Source organism: Accipiter gentilis, chromosome 14, assembly GCF_929443795.1.
Source record: "Accipiter gentilis chromosome 14, bAccGen1.1, whole genome shotgun sequence".
Classification (NCBI taxonomy): Eukaryota; Metazoa; Chordata; class Aves; order Accipitriformes; family Accipitridae; genus Astur; species Astur gentilis.
The window spans coordinates 11,122,013-11,142,603 of record NC_064893.1 but is presented as its reverse complement, the minus strand read 5'-3'; the positions used below and the strand labels follow the sequence as shown (position 1 = coordinate 11,142,603).

Genomic DNA, 20,591 nt, shown 5'->3' with positions numbered 1-20,591 from the left:
AGCACTGCTGGGTGGAGGAATGAACTGGCAACTACAATTTATAGCAAGGATGTTGCACGGTTGAACAATTCTAGGAAGCAATTAAAATGATCATGAGCGTAAGGAATATGATTTGCGGTATGAAAATAAATTAGACAGATGTCATTTATATTGCTCAGAAAAATGAGATTAAAGGGATGTCAGGGTTTCATATAATCCCCAAAGTAATGTATTGATCTTGGTAAAATGATGGAGGCTGCAGCAGAGCGAGCCCTGCATGTGAACAGTTTGTACAAAATGATAGTGTAGCTGTGTGAAGAACTGCAGACAGCATAAACTTAAGGAAGCTTCATTGTGGGGTCTTAAACCAGGCACAGATCTTCCATGCTGAGATTATATAGAATTTGCAGAAACCATACAAAATGCTCTTCTAAACCATGTTGCATCTAGACATTAGACACCGAGCAACTGATCATATGTAAATTGCAGAGAACAAATGTACTTTTCCCATACTATACTGCATTGCAATAACAACTTTATTTTACTACATTGTAATAATAAGATGATAATTTCTTAACCATCATGTTTTCATTAGCGTTGTAGAACAGAACTTCAGTTTAGAAGTCTAAAAGTTGGCTTTCCTTTTCTAATTTTCAAATAGTGAAGGTTGCTTTCTTGTTTGCTGCTCTCCAAGACTCACAGTGAAATGAAAATGGGCCCTTTCCTCTCTCCCTGCTCCAAGTCTAGAGAATTGTAAGCAGTTACATTCTGGAACAACTGTGGGCATTTCATAACTCACAACTGAATTTCTATTTAAAATTAGGGTTTTTTAAAATCAAGATCCAGTACCTAGATTAGGATAATGCTGTGGCATTTTTTTTTTAAATGTATTTTAGAGTCAACACTGGAATGCTGACTTTGTGAGAGAGAGACTATTCATTGTATAAAGCCTGGAGCAACTTAAAAAGGGAAACCTGAGAACGGATATCGGGATATACTGTATTTGGGGAAGGGGTTTTGCCACTTAATGATAGGTAAAAGAACAACCTGCTTTACTGGATTGCCTGTAGAGATGCTGTAAACACAGTCATGAAGCAAGTACATGAAGCAAAACATGAAAACTGTCCTGATAAAACCAAGGTCCAACTGTAAGAATTTCTGATAACCTGATCGCTTATGTACCACAGAAGACTTCTACTCCTGTGGGAACTGTCAAATTGTAACTTTTTACAAGAAATTGCCACTCAAACCACCAATCTCTGTCTGCTTTTATTATTAATAATTGATATTATTAGTAATAATAATATTGACATATTGGCTTTCATTATCTTTTTGAGAGGAGATGTTGCTTAGTGTAGCTGCAATTCTTACATTTCTGATGGAAAGTGTAGTGGCTTAATTGCTTCAAGTGAAGGAAGTGCCCTCATTAGGAGTTTCCTTCATTGATCAGAAGACCCCACCTGTTAATTACAGCCCTACTGCCCTGCAGCCAGGGAAGGTGAGCGCTGTCAGACTGCCGGTCCCCACGGGATGGCGCTTGGGATATATTTTTTGAAAAGAGCTGCCCTGAAATTACACCTACTCTTGCTGAGAAACTGTCTGCAAACCTCACAATTTATGTCTTCTCCAAATTGTAGTTTCCGATTTTTGGTTTCCTATAGGAATGGAGCTTTCTCTCAAGAGTTTCTAGTATAACATGGATTTGGTTCTGGAGCCTCCAAGCCAGTACTTTGCTTGCTCAGTTGCTTTATTTTGGGGTATTTTTTTGGTTTGCTAGGATTACACTGAGTTATCAGCCATTTGCATGCAAGGATTTTGGGAGAATGTGTATGAGGAGAGGTATATTTCCTAGTTCATTGTCTGCTAAAGGACTTATGCTTGCATAGAAACACTTTATTTTCTTTTAGTGAGACTGGGTTTGTGGCTGTATTAGTCTGCCAGGCCCTCACTGAAGCTCTGTTTTCAGGTAAAGCAGTAGCCCTTTATTCTTGTTTGCAGATGTTAGTATTATACATTGCTGATAGATGCAAATGGGAATTTACACAATTATTTACATGAACACAAAGATTTCGTTAAACATACCAGATAGAGCCAAAGTCTGAACAGTAAAGAGCAATGAAGTTTAAGATAGCATCTATTAAATAAATAATAATAGTACCTTTCAATGTATTTATTATTTTTTATTGCTGTCCTGACTTCTAATACATTTTTTTAATTTGTTAATCCATGGAAAAGGTATCATCTCTTCACAAATAGTTCACTGCCACCATCTGAAAAGCTCAACAGACAAGCCAAGAAGCCTACCGGTAACAGAAACCCCAAGGTGTAGCTTTATAGGATATCATTATCTCTGCATGTAAGCAGGAACTAACAGCTCTTGCAAATGTAAATACTCCACCTGCTCACTGTAAGGAAGTTGGAAAGCAGAAGGGTGGATAATAGGTGTACCTAAATCCAGCTGTAATAAAATTAATACCCTCAAGGTGAGTCCTCCCCCGAGAAACAATGTGTACTCATAACACAAATTTAGCTAATGTGGAATAAAACCCTAGCGATGCCAAGGCAGCTCATGACTTTCTCCTGTGCTGGCAAATGTAGCAAAAAGCTCTTTAAGTTTCCCAGCCAATGAGTTCAGAAAATTCTTTTATATTTGTTAAAGCAAGAGCTAGAATTGGGAATGGTTCGGTAACAGTGAGATGTGTGGCTAAGGTAAGAATTGCAGCTTGCTGCTGCCAAAAAAGGAGTACCTCCTTCCTGTCTGCCTTCCTGCCTTCCCTCTGCCTGCCTCCAGCATGGTGCGATATCTCTCCCTTGTCAGCTCTAGCACACACTTAGACCCCTTTGCCAAGCCTACACAACTCATTACAACCAAACAAAGGTCAGGAAGGTGTGGGATGACTCTTTCAACAGCACTAGGTTGTTACGTTAGCTCCCCTTGTTTCATAAAACTACATCCTCAGTCTTCTATCCTGCTGAAGCTGAGCAACTTGGCAATATTGTCCTGCCATGCCTTCCTCCAAAATACGTGGCAAGTCAGCTGCAGGGCTCTACAGGATTTCACTGAGCTTTGGACAGAGGCAGTAGAGATCAACCTAAAAGGTGCTGCCATGTGTGATCCTAGGAAGACTGGTATTTTTTCAGGATCAAGAGGAGTTGTGATTCTGCTGTTGTCAATATGGATTCTTTAAATTAACTGGTGGTGCCTTCCAAGGGGTTATATGGGTATTGCTACTCTGATATAGCTGCTAAGCAGTTAAAGCTAAACAGGTCTATGTAAGAAGCCCCCAGAGGAATCATGCATGTCTCCCTGCATGATGAAGTCTGTCAGTACTTTGCAGTACAGCAGTAAGTTGGAAATGTGGGCAAACCTGCCCCTCTGGACTGCCAGCCTCCCTCACTGCTCCACTAGATGTTATACACGTATTTGTCAGCTCATTTAAACAAGAATAGCAAACTTTTGTCTGCACAAGCTTGATCTGCTCAAATGTCTGCATAGAATGGGATTTTCTTCTCTTCCTTCCAGACTCAGCTCCAAAGTAAACTGTACTTACTCTTCCTGCCTACACACTGCTAGAGGAAGCCCACACCCCCAGTGCAGAGCTGTCAGAGCTCACGAGCAAGTCTTGTAATCGTAAACCACGTGTTTTGGTAGAGGAGAGTAGGTTTCTGGAGGTACCTATTAAATAAATGGAGGTAACTCAAGTAAAGAGGGATTCTAGTAATTAGCTTACTAGATACCTAACTGTAAATAGCTCAAGTGTAATGAGACATATCTCCACTAAACTGTGTTCTCCTAAAATACAAGTGCACAGTTTAGCCATGCTTTCTCTCCTGTAAATCCTGTAAATTATGATTGTTTCTCCCCTGGGTACAAATTCATCAACTGATTGATTCAGCAACAACTTTCAGATTTTTTTGTAGTAGCTTAGCGATATGTGAGTATTTTTCATTAGCAGATTGTTGGCTGAGGGTTGTAACAAGTTGTTATATGACATGCAAGATACATCTGAAAAAATATCTCTTCTTACAATTTGAGGAAGCACCATTATGATAAATACAGATTTCTAATTAAAAACGTGAAATGACACCAGTCTTCTATTGTACATAAAAGCATATCATAACATATTCTAAAACTAAAGTGGAAACACACTGATCTGAAATCTTGTTCTTGATCTTATTCAGAACAGCTTCGAAGTTCACTTGGCAGAAAAGGCTTTTTATTCTGCAAAAACTGATTGTTTGGGAAAAGATAAATTTCAACATGAGCCCATCGTTCCCCTTCTATTGTAGCTAGTCATGTTCTTTCAAATCCTGATTTTCTAAAAGGGCCTTCTACATCTTGAAGGTGAGCTATAACGCAATAATATAGTTGTGTAACTGATTCACAGATAACTGCAGACAAAAATTGTCCAGAAAGCTGTGAAAGTGCTAGACACTACTGCATGGTTTACTGTATGAGAGATGAGTACTGACATTACGAACACGATGTATCAATCCATTAAGAGCAGTTTGGCAGGTAGGGTTTGTGAAGGAGCTATCAGAGTTAACGTTTCCTGTGAGAACGGGAGGTAATTGGTCCATCCATAAATCTGCTGCTGTGGCTGCAGAGAGTAGCTGTGCGAAGCAAATCTCCTGTTTATGTATTTCCAAATGAATGGTGAGAGGACACAGCTTTTAGTCTCTCTAGCAGTGTCTGGTGCTGTCACCGTAGGAGACCGTAAGGCAAATAAGAATAATTTCCCATCTGAGAATTGCTCCAAATCATGCTCTTAGACCCGCTGAGATGTGCCTACCACTTCTGGTCCCAGGCTACATTCTTCATAGCCTCCTTCTGGGTGGTTTTGTCATGATTATGCTCCATTTCAAAGAATTCATCACTTTTAAAACCACCTAATTCCACCTTACTTTATGGACTTGACTGAAGCACTAAACGAAGTGTCTAATGATTCAAAACTTTCTCTTAGCAGTCAGCAGGGAGAGAAGAACATTTCCAGAAAGCAGTTAATGCTCTAGGTGGAGCAGGTTGCTCTGGGAGATGCCTGTCTCTCTCCATGGACTGTAGTGGACATCAGGGGAAATTGGGTCCTAAACAGGTAGCACAGATCCAGAAAATGAATTGGTATGTATCTGGATGTTAGTATTTGGAACAACCATGAGATATTTTCAGATTTCCTGCAAGGGCTGACAAAAATGTCCCCCTTTCCACATCAGTAAATGTTGGGCAGACACCCCACTAAACAGAGTTGCTAAAAGATTTTGCTTTTCTTCTGTTCAGCTTCCAAAGCGAGGGTCTTGTTGTTTAGTCTGTAACACCCACTGTACTTAACTGAGCCTCTGAGTACTTTCCACCTTTAAGGATCCAAGAGTAAGAAAAGAAGGTGCTCCTAAAGACTGAACTTGTTCCAAGGATGTCAGCTCTTGGAAAATAATCATCGCTGTAGAGGATCCACCTTTGTAAATAATTACAGGGAAAGCTAAAAATCTTAAGCACCATCATGTAATAAAAGAGAGGTTTTTCAAAACTTGTTTCCAGTAGTCTTTAAGAAAAACACAGATAATGCTCTAGACCAAGCAGTCAGGGAACTCGAGTGCAGCTTTCAACTAAAAGCTGGACACAACTACCAGGTCACGAGTTATTTCATTTCCACAATTTCTTTATCTGCACCATGCCTGAAAGTGATGGCGGTGCAGTTCTGGGAATGGGAAATGCCATTTAGGCATATTTTATTAGTTGAACACGGATACATAGTGATTTTGATAGTTCCGTTTTACATAATATAAAAGTAAGCAGGAATGATGAATGTAATCCAACAAGTGTGGGTTTACTGGCATTCTTCTGTAAAGGCACGGTATTTTTTTATCAGCACACTTAGTGTGCTTTCTTTCTAGCTTCCCTGCAGAGTGATCATATCTATACTTTTCTAGGAAGCTGTTTGTTTTTCTTCCTGTGCCTATACACTAATTGTACCATTCTTCTAATTTCTTTGTAGGATTTCGATGAATTATCAGAAACGGATATAAGCAGCGAGGATCAGCGTCATAATATCAAGCCCGACCTTATGGAGGAGGAGCTTAAATCCAGGTTATTTCAGCTTGCTGCTAAAATGAGTGACAAGGAAACATCTTCTGGTGAAGAACAAGAGTCAGAACCTAGGACAGAACCTGAGAACCAGAAGGAGAGTTTATCCTCAGAGGAAAATGGCAGAAGTATTCAGGAAGAGCTAAAGAAGGTAAGTAGTCATTGTAGAGGAGTGGGGACAGTACTGTAAAAGTTAGAATCCAGAAAGAGAAACTTGTGGTTAGAAAATTAAACATAGTTGCTTAAAAAAACCCCGAGGTCCTTTACACTGGGTCTGAGCCTGCAACCCTTGTGCAGTTAAAACTTCAATTAAGGTGTGTGTTCCTCCCTGTGAGCCTACAGCATCAGTTCAAAGCAGCGAACTTAGCTTGTGTAATAACCTGTTAAGTGACTGATATTAATGGAATTATGTTAGTTTATACTGACTGAGAATCAGTTTACATGTTTTTATTTAAAAATATATCCAGTTTTCCTTTCTTTTTCCTTGCTAACCATCTGGTTTATGTGGTTTTTTCCATCCTTTTATTCGCTCCTCTCTTTTTAGTATCATGTAGTTCATTCTGATGTCAAAGATTGTTCTTCATCCTCTCTGTTGGAATATTTTGTGGTTCTTTAAAGATTTCCAACCCTGTTATTCTGTCAGCTAATAAGCCCCTGTGAGTAGAAACATATTCTAGTGAAACTGAAATCCAGTGTCAGTTCTGATAATGTATGAGATCCTCCATTTGCACCATTTCACCCTTACAATGAGAGACCCGATTTCAGTGTCACTCCACAGGACTTACAACCTGCTCTCTTCCCTTTCTGCCTCTGAATTTCTCTTCAGATCATGTGGTGTGCTTGAATTTGGTGCTGTAGAAGCCCAGCACTGCCCCTTGCCAGTCAAGCAATCTTATCCCTTGGATCCACTTAGGCTTGTTCTTGCCTGCTGTGTGTCTTGACTCAACTCTTAAGGTCTTGGCTGCACAGCAGCTCAGCTTTGACAGGGGGTGTGGACAGCTTTCTAAAGGAAATCTGTTCATCATTTGAAAGGTGTTCTGTTCAAATTACATAAAGAACTAATACACTGGAAGGTGAAAGCAGGATCGAGTGACCCAGGTGGACAATAGAGATGCTGTCCAAATGTGCAGGAATGGTGTCGGCAAACGCAATGCCCACCTGGAGTTGAATCTAGCGAGGGACACGAAGGGTAATAAGAAAGGCTTCTACGGGTATATCAGCAGCAAAAGGCAGATGAGGAAAAGGGGCTCGCTACTGCAGTGACCTGGTGACACAGAACATGGAAAAAGCTAAGTTACACAACATTGTTTTCACCTCAGTTTACAGGTAAGATTTTCCCTCAGGAATGCCAAACCCCTGAGACCTTTGGGAAAGTCTGGAGCAGTGGAGACTTACCCTTGGTAGAGGACCATTGGGTTAGCAAATATTTCAACAAACGGGACATACAGACCTGCATGGCAACCAATGGGGACACGCTTACAAGAGCTGAGGGAACAGGCCTATGTCATTGTGAGGCCGCTGTCATTCATCTTTGAAAGATCATGGTAATCTGAGGCATTCAGAGCATTGAATATTGTTTATTTTGACTTTAACGAGGCTTTCAACACTGTCTTACATAACATCCTCACAGACAAACTGGGCAAGTAAAGACTGGATCAGTGGGCAGTGAGGTGGACTGAAATTTGCCTGAATTGCTGGGCCGAAAGGGTTGTGATCAGAGGCTCGAAATCCAGCTGGAGGCCAGTCACTAGTGATGTACCCAGTGGTCAGTACTGGGACCAGTACTGTTTAACATCTTCACCTTTGACAGAGACAGTGAGACAGAGTGTACCTGAAATTTGGAGAAGCAGTTGATGCATAAGATGGTTCTGTTGTTATTCAGAGGATCTTGACAGGCTGGAGAAGTGGGCCAACAGAACCTCATTAAGTTCAACGAAGGGAAATGCAAAGTCCTGCACCTGGGAAGCAATTATCCCATGCACTCATAGAGGCTGGAGGCCATCTGGCTGGGAGACAGCTTGGCAGAAAAGGACATAGGGGTCCTGGTAGACACCAAGTTGAACATAAGCCAGCAATGCACACTTACAGAAAAGAAGGTCACCAGCATCCAGCAGACAGAGGGAGGTGATTATTCCCCTCTATTCAATACTGGTGAGGCCACTTCTGGAGTGCTGTGTCCTGTTCTGGGCTCCCCAGTACAAGGGACACATGGACATGCTGAATTGAGTCCAGTGAAGGGCCATAGAGATTATTAAAAGATTGGGGTATCTATCATATGAGTAGAGGCTGAGAGAGCTGGAATTGTCTAGCCTAGAGAAGAGAAGGCTCAGGGAGGATCTCTTCAATATGTATAAATACCTGGGGGGGGCGGTGGGCAGTATTGAGGTGGAAAATAAAGAAGTGGGACTCAGACTTTTCTAACCTGTGCCCAGTGACAGGACAAGAAGCAGTGGACGCAAACGGAAATACAAGAAATGCCATCTAAACATAAAAAGCTTTTTCACTGTGAGGGTGGTCAGATGCTGGAATAGGATTCCCAGAGAGATTGTAGAGTCTATGTCCTTGGAGATAATAAAAATTTGACTGGACACAGCCCTGGACAACCTGATCTAGTTGACTCTGCTTTGAGCAGAAAGGTTGCACTAGGCAATCTCCAGAGGTGCTTTCCAAACTTAAGTATTCTGTGACTCTCTGATTCTAAGATATTTAGCCATGGACTACACAGCAGTCTAAGTACCTTCATCATCATGTATGCAAACACCTCCATGATGTACACACAACCTGTCTAAGGAAATCAAATAAAAACTTTATCACCAGTGCTGGTTAGCAGCATTCAATTTAGCTTGTCTTTGGTTTACAAAGACAAACCAGCAATATCAAATTATTCAACAGGACATATAGGCTAGCTAGGGTATAACATGATGCAATTAAAGTCTAGAATTAAAGGCTGTGAATAGGACTTTCTGAAATGCTCCTGTATGGTGAACTGAGCACAGAAAATGGCAAATGTATGTTTTGTGGTGTACTTACTAATCTGCATGCATCTACAAAGTAATATTAGTTGTTTTTTCTTCCTCCAATTTTATTATTTCTTTAACATTTGTATGTCAGTTATTTAAACTAAAGCAAAGATTAATTTTTTTTTCTCAGTAAAATTTTTGTTAAGTTTAAAAAAATAAGAGGCATACCATGTTCATCAAAAAGGGAATGCTTGGAGTTCCTAATTCTTTACTGGTTTTGGGTGAGAAAAAAGTCTTAGTCATTCATGGTCGCAGTATATATTCTTTCTGTCTATAATAAAGAAACCAAAATATCCCACTACTATTCATGGTCATGACTTCAACAGAATTTATAGCAGAACTTGTCCCAGCTGTAGAGAAACAAGCAGGCTGCCTTCATTCTTATTCTTGACAGTTGTCCTTAAAGGTGATTTAAAATCTTCTGACACGTGCCTTCTCTTTGGAAGGGTGGCTGACCAACATCTTACAATGAAATACTGAAGATGACAGTGTATATAATACCAGTTGTGGCTATGGTAACCTAAAATACAAAAACATAGCTAAACTCATAAAACTTGCAACAACTTTAAGATGAGTAGATGGCAGGTCTCAATGGAGACAAACACAGAGAATATGTTCTCAGGGAACCAGTAATTTTAGATGCCTTAAAAGCCGAATGTCCCAATATGCTATCTTTAAGAAGCCTGATTTTTGGAGAATGCCTATGTAGGGAACTACAGGTCTTTCAGATTGGCCCTCAACATTCTCGGCCAGAGACCCAGACTTCTGACCTGGACATCAAGTTTCAAATTAGGTATACAGAAGCACTAATTCTGGGCCATTAAAATGAGAGCTCAAGTGCCTACAATCTGCTTTGAGCTCCTGAACACAAATTAAATACTGTATTTTAGCCATCTTGCTCATATTTTAGCCTTGCTGCTTGTCTTTGTTAGCCTTTAGTCTTCTATTCTCACAAGTTTATTCTGGAACACGTTAGCAACCTTAAATCACAGGGAATTTCTAGTTAAAGTACACCTGACCATAGAATAAGATTTAAAAAAAACATATTGTTTATTGAATCACTGGAAATTAAGTACCTGGTGCTCATGAAAGTCTGGCTTTCACATGACTGCACCTTTAAAAGTCTGGACTTCTGTTTTTAATGGAAGCTGGGAATCTCATATAATGACATGTGGAGCTGATGCTTTAAAAAAGGTATTTAGTATGTTAAGATCTGAAGCAATGGGAAGAATTGGCACATCCTGAGTGGGGAGTTAGCTGAAGCTGGGCATTTACAGGTTCTCAGTTCTCACTTCAAATGGAACTTTTGAGTTGTATGTTTGCCTTTAAGATACAAGTTTGAAAATTCTGACCTTTGAGTTAATTATTTAGTTCATGTGGGATACTTGAGGATTTAGGTGGGTATTAATTAACACAGTTTAATTTTATGCCTTAGACTTAAATCTGCTTAGACGTTCACACAATCATTTTCAATATTTCGAAGTTTGTGATTGCCTAAAACTGTCTTGTGGAGATTCACAGCTCTCTACAACAAATATAATCCTGCAGCAGACTTGTTTTTATAGATAACATTTTGTGCTTATAAGCTACAGAAGTAGCTTATGGTCTTTCAGGGGTATGCAGACCCCTGAAAAGCTTGCTTGTCTCAGTTGTGCAATGAAAGTCCATGGAGTCCTCTATGCTCATGGTAGAGTTAGCCTTCAGCGCCTCTAGATCTCAGGTGTGAACAAACCAAAAATCACATTGTACAACTGTTGTGTGTGTGAACATCTTGTACTAGCACAGCGATTTGCACCGTTTGTTCTGCCTTGCTCTTTTTTTTTGTTTTTGTTTTGTTGTTGGTTGGTTTGGGGTTTTTTTGCTTCACCCTCCCAAACCCTAACCAAATACCTAAAGAAAAAAGCAAAATGTAAAACCCCTTGGAAGTATCTTAATGACACTGATCCTGAGAGTGGCAGGCATGATAAATGGGATGTATATTTAGTTCTTGCTCTCCTCTATCCTCTCTCTTTCTCTTTTAATGCTTTCGTGAAGGTCGTGCCTATGTTTCATGGTATACCCCAGAACTACATTCTAGAAGGCAATTTTAGCAGTGCCTAATGCAGACTGCATTTTGATTGCAGTTATCACTGTGACCACTTGATCAGAAACTATAGAGATACTGTTTAAAAAACAGAATAGCCCCTGCCTTTTTTGCAAATTACCCACATAACATAAAAACTGAAACAGTTGATAAAACCTTACTTGTGTTTCTCTTTTTGTCTTCTCCTAGTTTTTACTCCTCCTTCCTTAAGATATGCAAATGAGCGAGTTAAACTTCAGTAGTAACGTTGAGTTTCTCTCCCCTTTGCATTACCTTGATGCAATGTGCTCTGTGCTCAAGAGATTTCTTTTAATCCTTTTTATGCATTTACTTCTGCTCAGAGAATCTTACAACCAAGGCTTAGTAACTTTCTTTAAATCCTGCTGTTTTCGACACTTATACATGACTAGGCACACAATAGCTCTTTTCTGAATGACAACCTGTAAGTAAGTTTGTTAAGCAGCACAGTGGGATCCTGTTCCCTAAGTGAAACATCCCAAGTTTCTTGACAGTATGAATAACAGCATAAATATTCTTGCCATAAAACATTTACGCCTTCATTCTCTGGAAACATTTTATTCATCTTAGGTTTTGTAAAGCTTTATTTTAGGAAGAGTATGTACTACAAGCATCATCTTCATGTGTATTTGTGCCAGAGGCCTATATTCTTTGTTTTGAGAGAGTACATCTTAGATTTTTCACCAGGTTAATTAGCGCTTTTTGACTACTGGTATAATGAGATTGACACTTTTTAGAAAATCTGGCTGACGTCTCTCTTTAGCGAGAGGAATAGCCAGTAGCTGTGCATGTGAGTGCATGTTACCGCAGCAGAAGAGACAGCGAGCTCCCTGGTGTGGTGTGTGCTGGTGGCAATGCCTGCGGATGGCCTTGGAGAGGGTGGCCAGGGCTCAGTAAGGGAGGTCAGGTGAGGGAGGGCTCATGGAACCTGGTCACTGGAGAGAAATATGCTCACGGCCTTGATGGAGCTGGAGAATGGCACTGGACATGCACATGGCAGTGAATCCCTCCTATGTATCACAGACTTGTGAAAGCATCACAGTAGGGATGGCTGCAATGTTATAACAGCAGTGCTATAAGACCAAGAGAGAGCCTGTGTCTCCTGGTCACTGGGCTTTTGTCAATCTTTGTGCTAGTGCATGCGCCATCCTCACAGAAGGTGATGTAGTAGCTTTTGTGATTGTTATCTTGCAACTCCCTGAACTCCTGGGTATTTTGGTTGGTGTGTTGGTCTGGGCAGAGGTTAATAGGAAACTGCCATCCAGCTTCATATGCCTGAAAGCTTTAGAAATGACTGAGTAAAAATTCCTAAAGGAGACAGAACCCCATGGCTCACTTAAGCAAGAAAATGTAATAGCGTATGTATAGTAACTTTACTACTTTGCTATGACTATGCTAATAAAGCTGGATGGTATAATACAATGACATCCTCCTGGGTTAACAACTCAGAAGGTATTTGTGTCCCTGTTGTTTCACATTTTTGTGTGCAAGATGCTTGGAATAATTCTTGTGTTTTGGTGGATCACAGCTTTTATTATGATGTGAATTATCTGGGCAGTCTTCCAAAGTCCAGGATTGAAAACTGAATGTGGGCAGCATTGTAAAAAGTGATCTTTAAAGTTTATGAACTGCAGATAATCTACACACAGGATTCTGAATGACAGCAGAGAAAAAAGATTTTGGTTATGGAAGGTGAAACAGTGGCTTTTTCTTCTAAAAGCGGTATGAGACTTTAATCTTCACATTGGGCTAATGGATCCAAAGTTTTAAGTTCTCAATTCAATAAAGCAGTCAAGTATATGTTCAGTTTTAAACTGAGGACTAAGTATATTGCTGGCCAAAAATCCTATTCAAGAGATTTCTCCCATGTGTTTACTACTGGTTATTGGTCTTTAGTATAGTTGATCCTAAGTTCATTGGGTCAAAATCTGAGTCTTTTGTTTCAAGCAAAATAGTTGCTTCCAGACCATAAACATTTGTTTTTAAAAAGTTTTCAGAAGTGGGCAGTGATGTTTGTGTTCCTCCAATTCTGACACTTTCTGGGCTCAGTACAGCTGTGTAAGTATGGATATAGACAGTCCATCTGAGATGCCCTAGGGTATCCCACAGGGCCTTAAGCTGCTAGTCCAGAGGAAAGACACATCTCCTAGGTCCCTGTCATATCTGACAGCGTTGTTTGAAAATCCTCAGATACTTCAAGCTGTTTCAAGTTGCACCTTGTCTGCCTGTGTTTAAGTAACTGGATCAAAGCCCTGTTGAATCTACCTGGGGAAGTGCAGAATAGGTGAGACTTCAGCTGGCTTCACGCGGGGAATGCAGCATCCTTGTAAGCAAGATTCTCAAAGTCTCAGGTTTGATACTTAGGTGCATGCACGCCCAAGCCAGCTCTGTCCAGCATGCGTGCAATGGGAATCTCTTTCAGTTGTCTGACAACCAAAGATTTATTTACCTAGGAAGGAAATGTGAAAGCCATTTTACAGATACAGTTACAGAATATCAGTGAAGATTAGTGTGATCTGCTGTAACAAAATGGTGGGGAAGAGACTGTAATAAAAACATTACTATTTTCTTGTCTTCTTTTGTAAGCAGCCCAGAGACTTGGCACTGAAAGATGAGCTCTTTCAGATCTAGCTGGAAGAGTTTCAAGAAAATGCTGTTCCTCAGCCGGATGGTACTTCTCTCCCAGCACAGCCCACAGGGTAACTGTGGTTGTGGCATTACTTCAAGGCAAAACCAGTCAGTTTAGTTTAAATAGACCTAAGTAAGTTAGGGGGATTAAGGTAAGCCTACTGACTTGACACTGGAGAGCTGTAGTATGCATGGTTTTAGCTGTTCATTTTGAGCCAGTGAAGTCCACGAGAGGGACTGCAGCAAACAGTAGGAAGTGATTGGCACAGGATATCTGACTTAACTCAGCCTAGGGGTTTCCGATGTGAGCATCTGACTGTGGCATAAGTGAGGTGCAGACCCTTTTGTAACTAGAAACACATCCAGTGTCCAAATTGCAATTGTGTAGACCCAAAAATTGAAGATAGCTGGCTTTTCTTCTTCTTCTTAACACTGCTGCAAAACTCTTTGTCTATTGCTAGTGCTGCTTCATTTTGTGATGGTGAAAATCAGTATTTCCCATCTGTTTCATTTTATAAAAAATGATGTGTCATTTGCAATATCTGTCTTAATGAGATCTGTTATTCTAAATCCCACAAACAAAAATAAATTAGGCATTGCTTTGTTTTAAATATTTTAGCAATAAATGTAAAATCTAAATTTTATGGTATTTTATATTTGCTAGTTTCTTTATCCTTGCTGTTCATCCTAAAGTTCTCTGTAACTCTGAATGTATATAAATGTTAACCTCTGTAGCTGTTACTATAACTTTTCTGCCTTTTTATTTAACTGCTTTCCCACTATCTAGGAAAAACAAAAGGCTTTTGATCTTCATTTAAAGCTGCAGTTTTTGTCCACTGTATTGCAGCAGGTGAGAATGCTTTGTTTTGTCTGTGTCTTCTTACATCTCTTACGTAGTAAGAGATGCTATAAGTGATATTGAGGGTTTCTGCATTTCCCAAGCATAATTCTCAAACTCAGAATGTTTTCCTGGAAATATAAGGCCTGAAAAATCATACCTTTTGGCCACAATCAATAATCACTGCAGAAAATTATTTCATAATCACAGCTAGCCCTGTGTTACAATGGGAATGATGAGCATGAAGTTGACATGTGGAGGAGACTGGCTTCTTTTATTTGGCTTTGTGATGAGAATTTGGTTTTGTCAGTAAAGAAGAACAGAAGACAAAACTAAGGTGTATGATCTTCCTATTCTCATGTACTCAGCTATATTAAGAAATTTGGAAGGATAAAAGTTAAAATTTTATTTCGGCAATAAGATTTGTAGCAGTTTTTGACCATAGTGGTCTTCAAAAATCTTTCTAAGCTCCCAATTTAAAAAATAAACAAAACCCTTAATTCATTGTAGAGATTGTACACAGTGAATAAGCACTTTCTCACTTTGCTGCTAGTGTCTTTTCCTTATCATTCGTCTAGGTGGGAAGAGGTTTCATATTCTGTGCTATTTGAGTCTCAGCTTATGAGAATCAGATATTAAAACAGATTTTCATTTTATTCCCTGAGCAAATATATGCTTATATTATATTTTAAAATACATGCTATTTTTAGTATTTCATGTATAGTGCTAAGCAAATTAATTCCATAGCATTCCGTCAGTCATATAAGAAGAATCACTTTTTAGTGTCAAAAGTTGATGCTTAATTCAGCAAAACACCCCTCTCAGCTTTTTCTTTTTTCCTTACTCTCAGAGTTAAATTTTGTACTATGAATTTTAATCACCTTTTAATCACTTTTGTTTTCTTTAATAAAAATACCCAGGATGATTTTAAAGAAAAAAATGTTTTTCCATTTGTCCAATGTCGCTAACCTGTGTCCATTACAGATACTCTTACACAGTCCTGTGTGGATTTTAAGATTTAAATATTTCCATTTCCAACATGGACCATAATATTTCACCTCTTAGAAAATAACTTCCTTTCTCATGATTATAGGCAACTTGTCTCTAGAAATGAGGCATTGCAAATTATTAGGAATAACATCTGTAACTACATCAGGACAGTGGATTGAATTCATTAGTAAAAATCTTAATATTTGGAATGACTTAGCACAATCAAAAAGGGGGACTGTATTTCTCGGTGTCATACTTTGGAGATTGTCAGTAGAATAATAGCTCACTCTGTAAGATAATTTATCTTGCTTTTTCTAAATGAGTGCCCATAAATGAAGATCCTGATGTTAAGGTCAAGGCAGGAAGTCTTAAACTTGCCCAGAAAAGTAATTTCCTAATACCACTGTTTATCATAGTATGCTTGTCTTCCACCAAACACCAAGGCAAATTTTAGCTTTCTTTCCTAGTCTTTGTGGTAATGAGTGGTTAGGGCTCACTTTTAGGCCAAAGATCTTTCTTATGTCAGGGTTGACGCCTGCCATCGATAGTTGGGCATTGATGGCCCTCTTTCTCCCACACTGTGACATGGCTGGTGTCCCAGACCTTGTTTGCCTGTGAAGGAGATCGACTTTTGGTGGGCTTTTCAGGGCCTTCTCAAGCTGTACAATGAAGTCCCCCAGGGTGGGGAGATGAGGGAGGCAGGTTTGAGTGTTGGTCTTGTTTTCATCAAGTTTGGATTCAGTCAGGTTACTCTGAAAAGATGAATCAACTGGTGCAAATCAAAACTCGTCTTTTCCCCAGCCCCCCTCAACTCCCTGCAAAAAAATGAGGGATATTGACTGCGAAATGGGCATGCAACTTGGACCGTGATAGAATGGCTTGAGACTGGAGCTAAAAATGATTGCACTACAAGCCATCAAGGATGTGGTCAATACTGCCAGGGCTGCTAGTGATGGAAAGTTTTTCTTGCTCTACTTCTTGATCTAACTGTTGATGTCAACTGTTCTCTTTTGTATTGTAAGTCACTGCCTCCCATGCCAGTTTAATAGAGCCTAACAATGGCATAACATTATAGTAGCAAAAAAAGAGAAAATGCTAATGCCAAAGTACAATGTGGAGAAAAAATTAGTGCAAGTGACAGAGAATGTAACTACTTTAAGAGCATTAAAAATAAAAGCAGTAATGTTCATGGAAAGGAAATTTGATGTGGAAATGTCATAGGCTGCTGAGATTCATACAAGGACTTAATGCTCCCCTACTCTCAGCAGTTTGGATGCTTACATTGCTTCTGTTTTATCATCCCGCTTTCCTTCCATTACTCATCATCCTTTGTGCAAAGATGCAAATACAGTTCTATAAAGCACCTTCCAGTGTAGCATCCTGAAGTAAAACAACAAAGGAAATATTGGCAGCATCAGCAGGGCAAGGAAAGAGAGAAGCAGCAGAAGGGGAGGGAAATGGCTAACTGTTAGCAAGAGCTACCCTAGACCACTGAAACAACCTTCAGCAAAACAGAAATCCTTTCCATCTGTCCAACCACACACAGAAATGACAGTGAAGAAGTTTTACAAGATGCTGTTTGTTATACACAATGCACACATATATGTGTTTGCATGCACACAATTTTTTAGTATTTCATTGGTTTTAAAACTCTCCTGTGAAGAACTTCGGGAAATTGAGCATCTCCTTTTGACTGTGTCTTTAATGTATTTGTGAGTGTGGGCATTAATTATCATAAAAAGAATAAATGCATGTTTTCCTTATTCTATTAAACTCTTAGTCTTGAATTCCATAAAAAATGAGATTCTCATAACCAGTAGAAACACTCAAATTTGGATCAGCTGCATCGATTTAATTTGGGAGGGGTGGTGTTAATCCAGAAGTAGGGTAGCACAGTTGAAACCAGAATGTATCCCAGTGTTCAAGAATAATGGTTGTGCTTAGCTTTTCTGTGCTAGGAATTTGTAACAGAGATTGCTTTCTGCGTCTATAACATCCATATTAGTTCTTTGACTTGCTTGACAAGACAGATGGGGAAGACTTCATTATGGCATGAGAGCTGTCTCTCTGAATCACTTATAGGAGTTAACAATGACCATTCCTGCAAGGGCAAGATAAATTAGACCGCCAAGAGGTCTTTGTAGCAATTTGAAATGTCCACCTACCAGGATGATCTTGGTGTGCGTGTGTCTGTGAATTTTAGGTGATTTTTATAGAACCTCGTAAATCCTAGGTTTGACGTGGGTGGTCAGGGAGGGGAGAGGATTGTGAAGCACTAAAGCTCCAGGATGTTTGGGGTTTTTTTCCTTTTTTTTCTTCCTTACACATGTTAAATAATTATATCTAGGTGTGCAAACTGGCCATTTTGGAACATGGGCTATTTTAACAGCTTTTGACAGTTGACAGTTACTCAAAAAAGAGGTCAAAACATATGCAAAACCATTAATTGAGTATCCCATTTTTCCAATTTGAGAACCCTAGAACTCCCCACTTGATTTTATGTCTCCCTCAGGCAGACATTAACCTCTTCTTGCTTCTCTGTAAAATACAGCCCAGGACAAAGCTGAGTTCCAAATATCCTTTAGCAGAAAACTTTCACAAAGTTTAGATTTAAATACATTGAAATATTGCTTGTGCTCTTAAGTTTTGGGAGATCTACTCTTCAGATATACTCTACAGAAAATCACTTTTGCTTGCCATGTATTTCTTTACAGTGTTTAAACTCTAGCACTGTATCCTTGTTATACTATAAAGCAGATGTTTCACAAACTTTAAAAAAAGCTTTAATGTTGTGACTCCTGTGTCTAGATACCTGCGGGATAGGATCGAGATACGTTCAGTGATGCACACATTTTTAAGAATGTTCATCTAGCTGCCTTGTGCAACATTTAATGGGAAGCAAATCTTTGGTTTTAAGAGTCAAACAGCATCTGCCGCTAAGAACTTACCTCAGAATTCTAGAAAAGCTAAGAATCACATTTCTGCACTAGGGGAGGTTTAGACTGGACATTAGGAATCATTTCTTCTCTGAGACGGTAGTCTAAACACTGGAACAGGCTTCCTAGGGAGGTGGGCGATGCCCCAAGCCTGCCAGCGTTTAAGAGGGATTTGGACAATGCTGTTAATAACATGCTTTAACTTTTGGTCAGCCCTGAAGTGGTCAGGCAGTTGGACTAGATGATCATTGTAGATCCCTTCCAACTGAAAAAACATTCCATTCTATTCTATCTCATTGAACTTTTCTTCCTCTATCCATTACCTATTGAGGAAGTAGAGTATTTTACTCAAATCTTGATTTCATAAAGCTTCCTATCACAGAACACTTTACCAGGAAAACAAAACCCAAAAAACCTGTTTTGTAGTAATCGGTCTGTAATAAATGCCAATATGGATTCTCATATTCTGGTATATGAACACCTTTTTCTAACTTAATATCATTTTTTTAAAAAAATCTGTCATTAACTACAAAGGATAATAAAAAAAATTAAGAAATAGTGAACACTAAAGTGAGGCTACAGTTCTTGAAATGGAGAACATACATCAGTGAAGATGATGAAGAAAATGTAGTGTCTGGCCTTTATCTTTTTATGTTCACTACTCGTAGAATAAGAATTAGGTACTTGTAAAAGCAAATAATAAAACAACATAACATTGATTTCCTCTTCTGTCCTAGAAAATTATTGATCTGTTTTTAACCTAATTGGCACTTGGGGAAATAAATGGAAAAAACAGTGGGCTACTTATGGGATTCAAGTATTTGTTCTCAGTGAAAGAGTCCTGGCCCTGCTTGTTCAGGACTGTGTTGGCCGTCCTAACAAGCTAAAGATCTGAGTGCTGTAGCATACTGTATTTACTTTGTTCTCCTTCTCTTTAATCTCATGTATCTAATTATTTCTTGTAATTCGGAGAAGTAACAGTGCTAACGATGCCTTAATGTATTGATACACAACAATTGAACACACACTGCTAAAAAAGTAGTTTTTCAGTAAAAGTCTTATCTAACATAAAAATAAACAGCTTGATTAAAGGAAAGAGATAATAAAAGTGGTTTTCCAGTTAAACGCACCAGAGTTTATGTGAAGCCAAGGAACGTTATTTCCCCTATATCCTGCCTAGGAGGCCAGCCAATGTATTGATTAATACAATGTTTACGTAACACACAGGCATTTTTAATCAGTTATACTTTCCTGAACTGTAGAATTTACCATATAGAATCCAAAGACTTTCTGTTTCCTTGGGTTTTATCCTCAGATATTTTGTTTGTGGGAAAATTTACAGATGGCCAGGCCCCTAATTCACATGCATAAATATTTTCAGGTTTGGGGAATGAATTAAATTTAGGTCTAAACTTCCCATTCTTTCTTTTAGACAAAGCAACACTAAAGGTATTGCACATAAATTCAGTGGCAGTATTTGTATTGGCTTCAACAAGCTTTGACTCAATCTCCAAGCTGTATAGTATGGATGTTGATCTTGCTTGAAGGTGCTTGAAGGTACATTAGGTGAAATTTTATTGCTATCAGAGAAGTTGTTCTGAAGCCTAAAGCTCTCTGAGAATCATCAGAATCAGGATAGTTAATTACAAATTACAAATCACAAATGAGGAACACTGATAGAAAGGCTTACAGTTGCTTAAAAAAAAGGGGGGGGGGGATAAAACTGCATGCTTTTCCTTGGTATTTGATATAATTTATTTCATAAATACTAAAAAAATGGTAGATTGAAATTTTTAAAAAATGAGGATACAAGTGTTTACACACTTATAGCTCAACCTTTTTTTTGGGGGGCTATCATATAATTAATAGCAAACATCTTTGTAAAATGCTGTCCTCACAGGGCTGCTGAAGATTGCTCTCCCATGTTTGCAGCTGCAGTGCAATAGCTTGGGTGGATGTGGAGACAGATGTTTCCACATCTGTTTGCCAGTACCCAAAAAGGAAGATTGTATTTTAAAAC

General features: G+C 39.1%; 1 protein-coding gene across 7 annotated transcripts in view; it reads left to right on the top strand.

Annotated features, from left to right (window-relative positions):
- MYRIP (myosin VIIA and Rab interacting protein) overlaps positions 1–20,591 on the top strand; it is a 239,002-nt gene that overhangs the window by 206,089 nt on the left and 12,322 nt on the right. For 5 of the 7 annotated variants that reach the window (XM_049817216.1, XM_049817217.1, XM_049817219.1 and 2 more), the window contains 2 exons: positions 5,970–6,209; positions 14,595–14,657. In XM_049817216.1, coding sequence (XP_049673173.1) covers positions 5,970–6,209; positions 14,595–14,657 — 303 coding nt within the window. The remainder of the gene's footprint in view (positions 1–5,969; positions 6,210–14,594; positions 14,658–20,591) is intronic. The other 2 variants (XM_049817221.1, XM_049817218.1) reach the window with 1 other exon arrangement.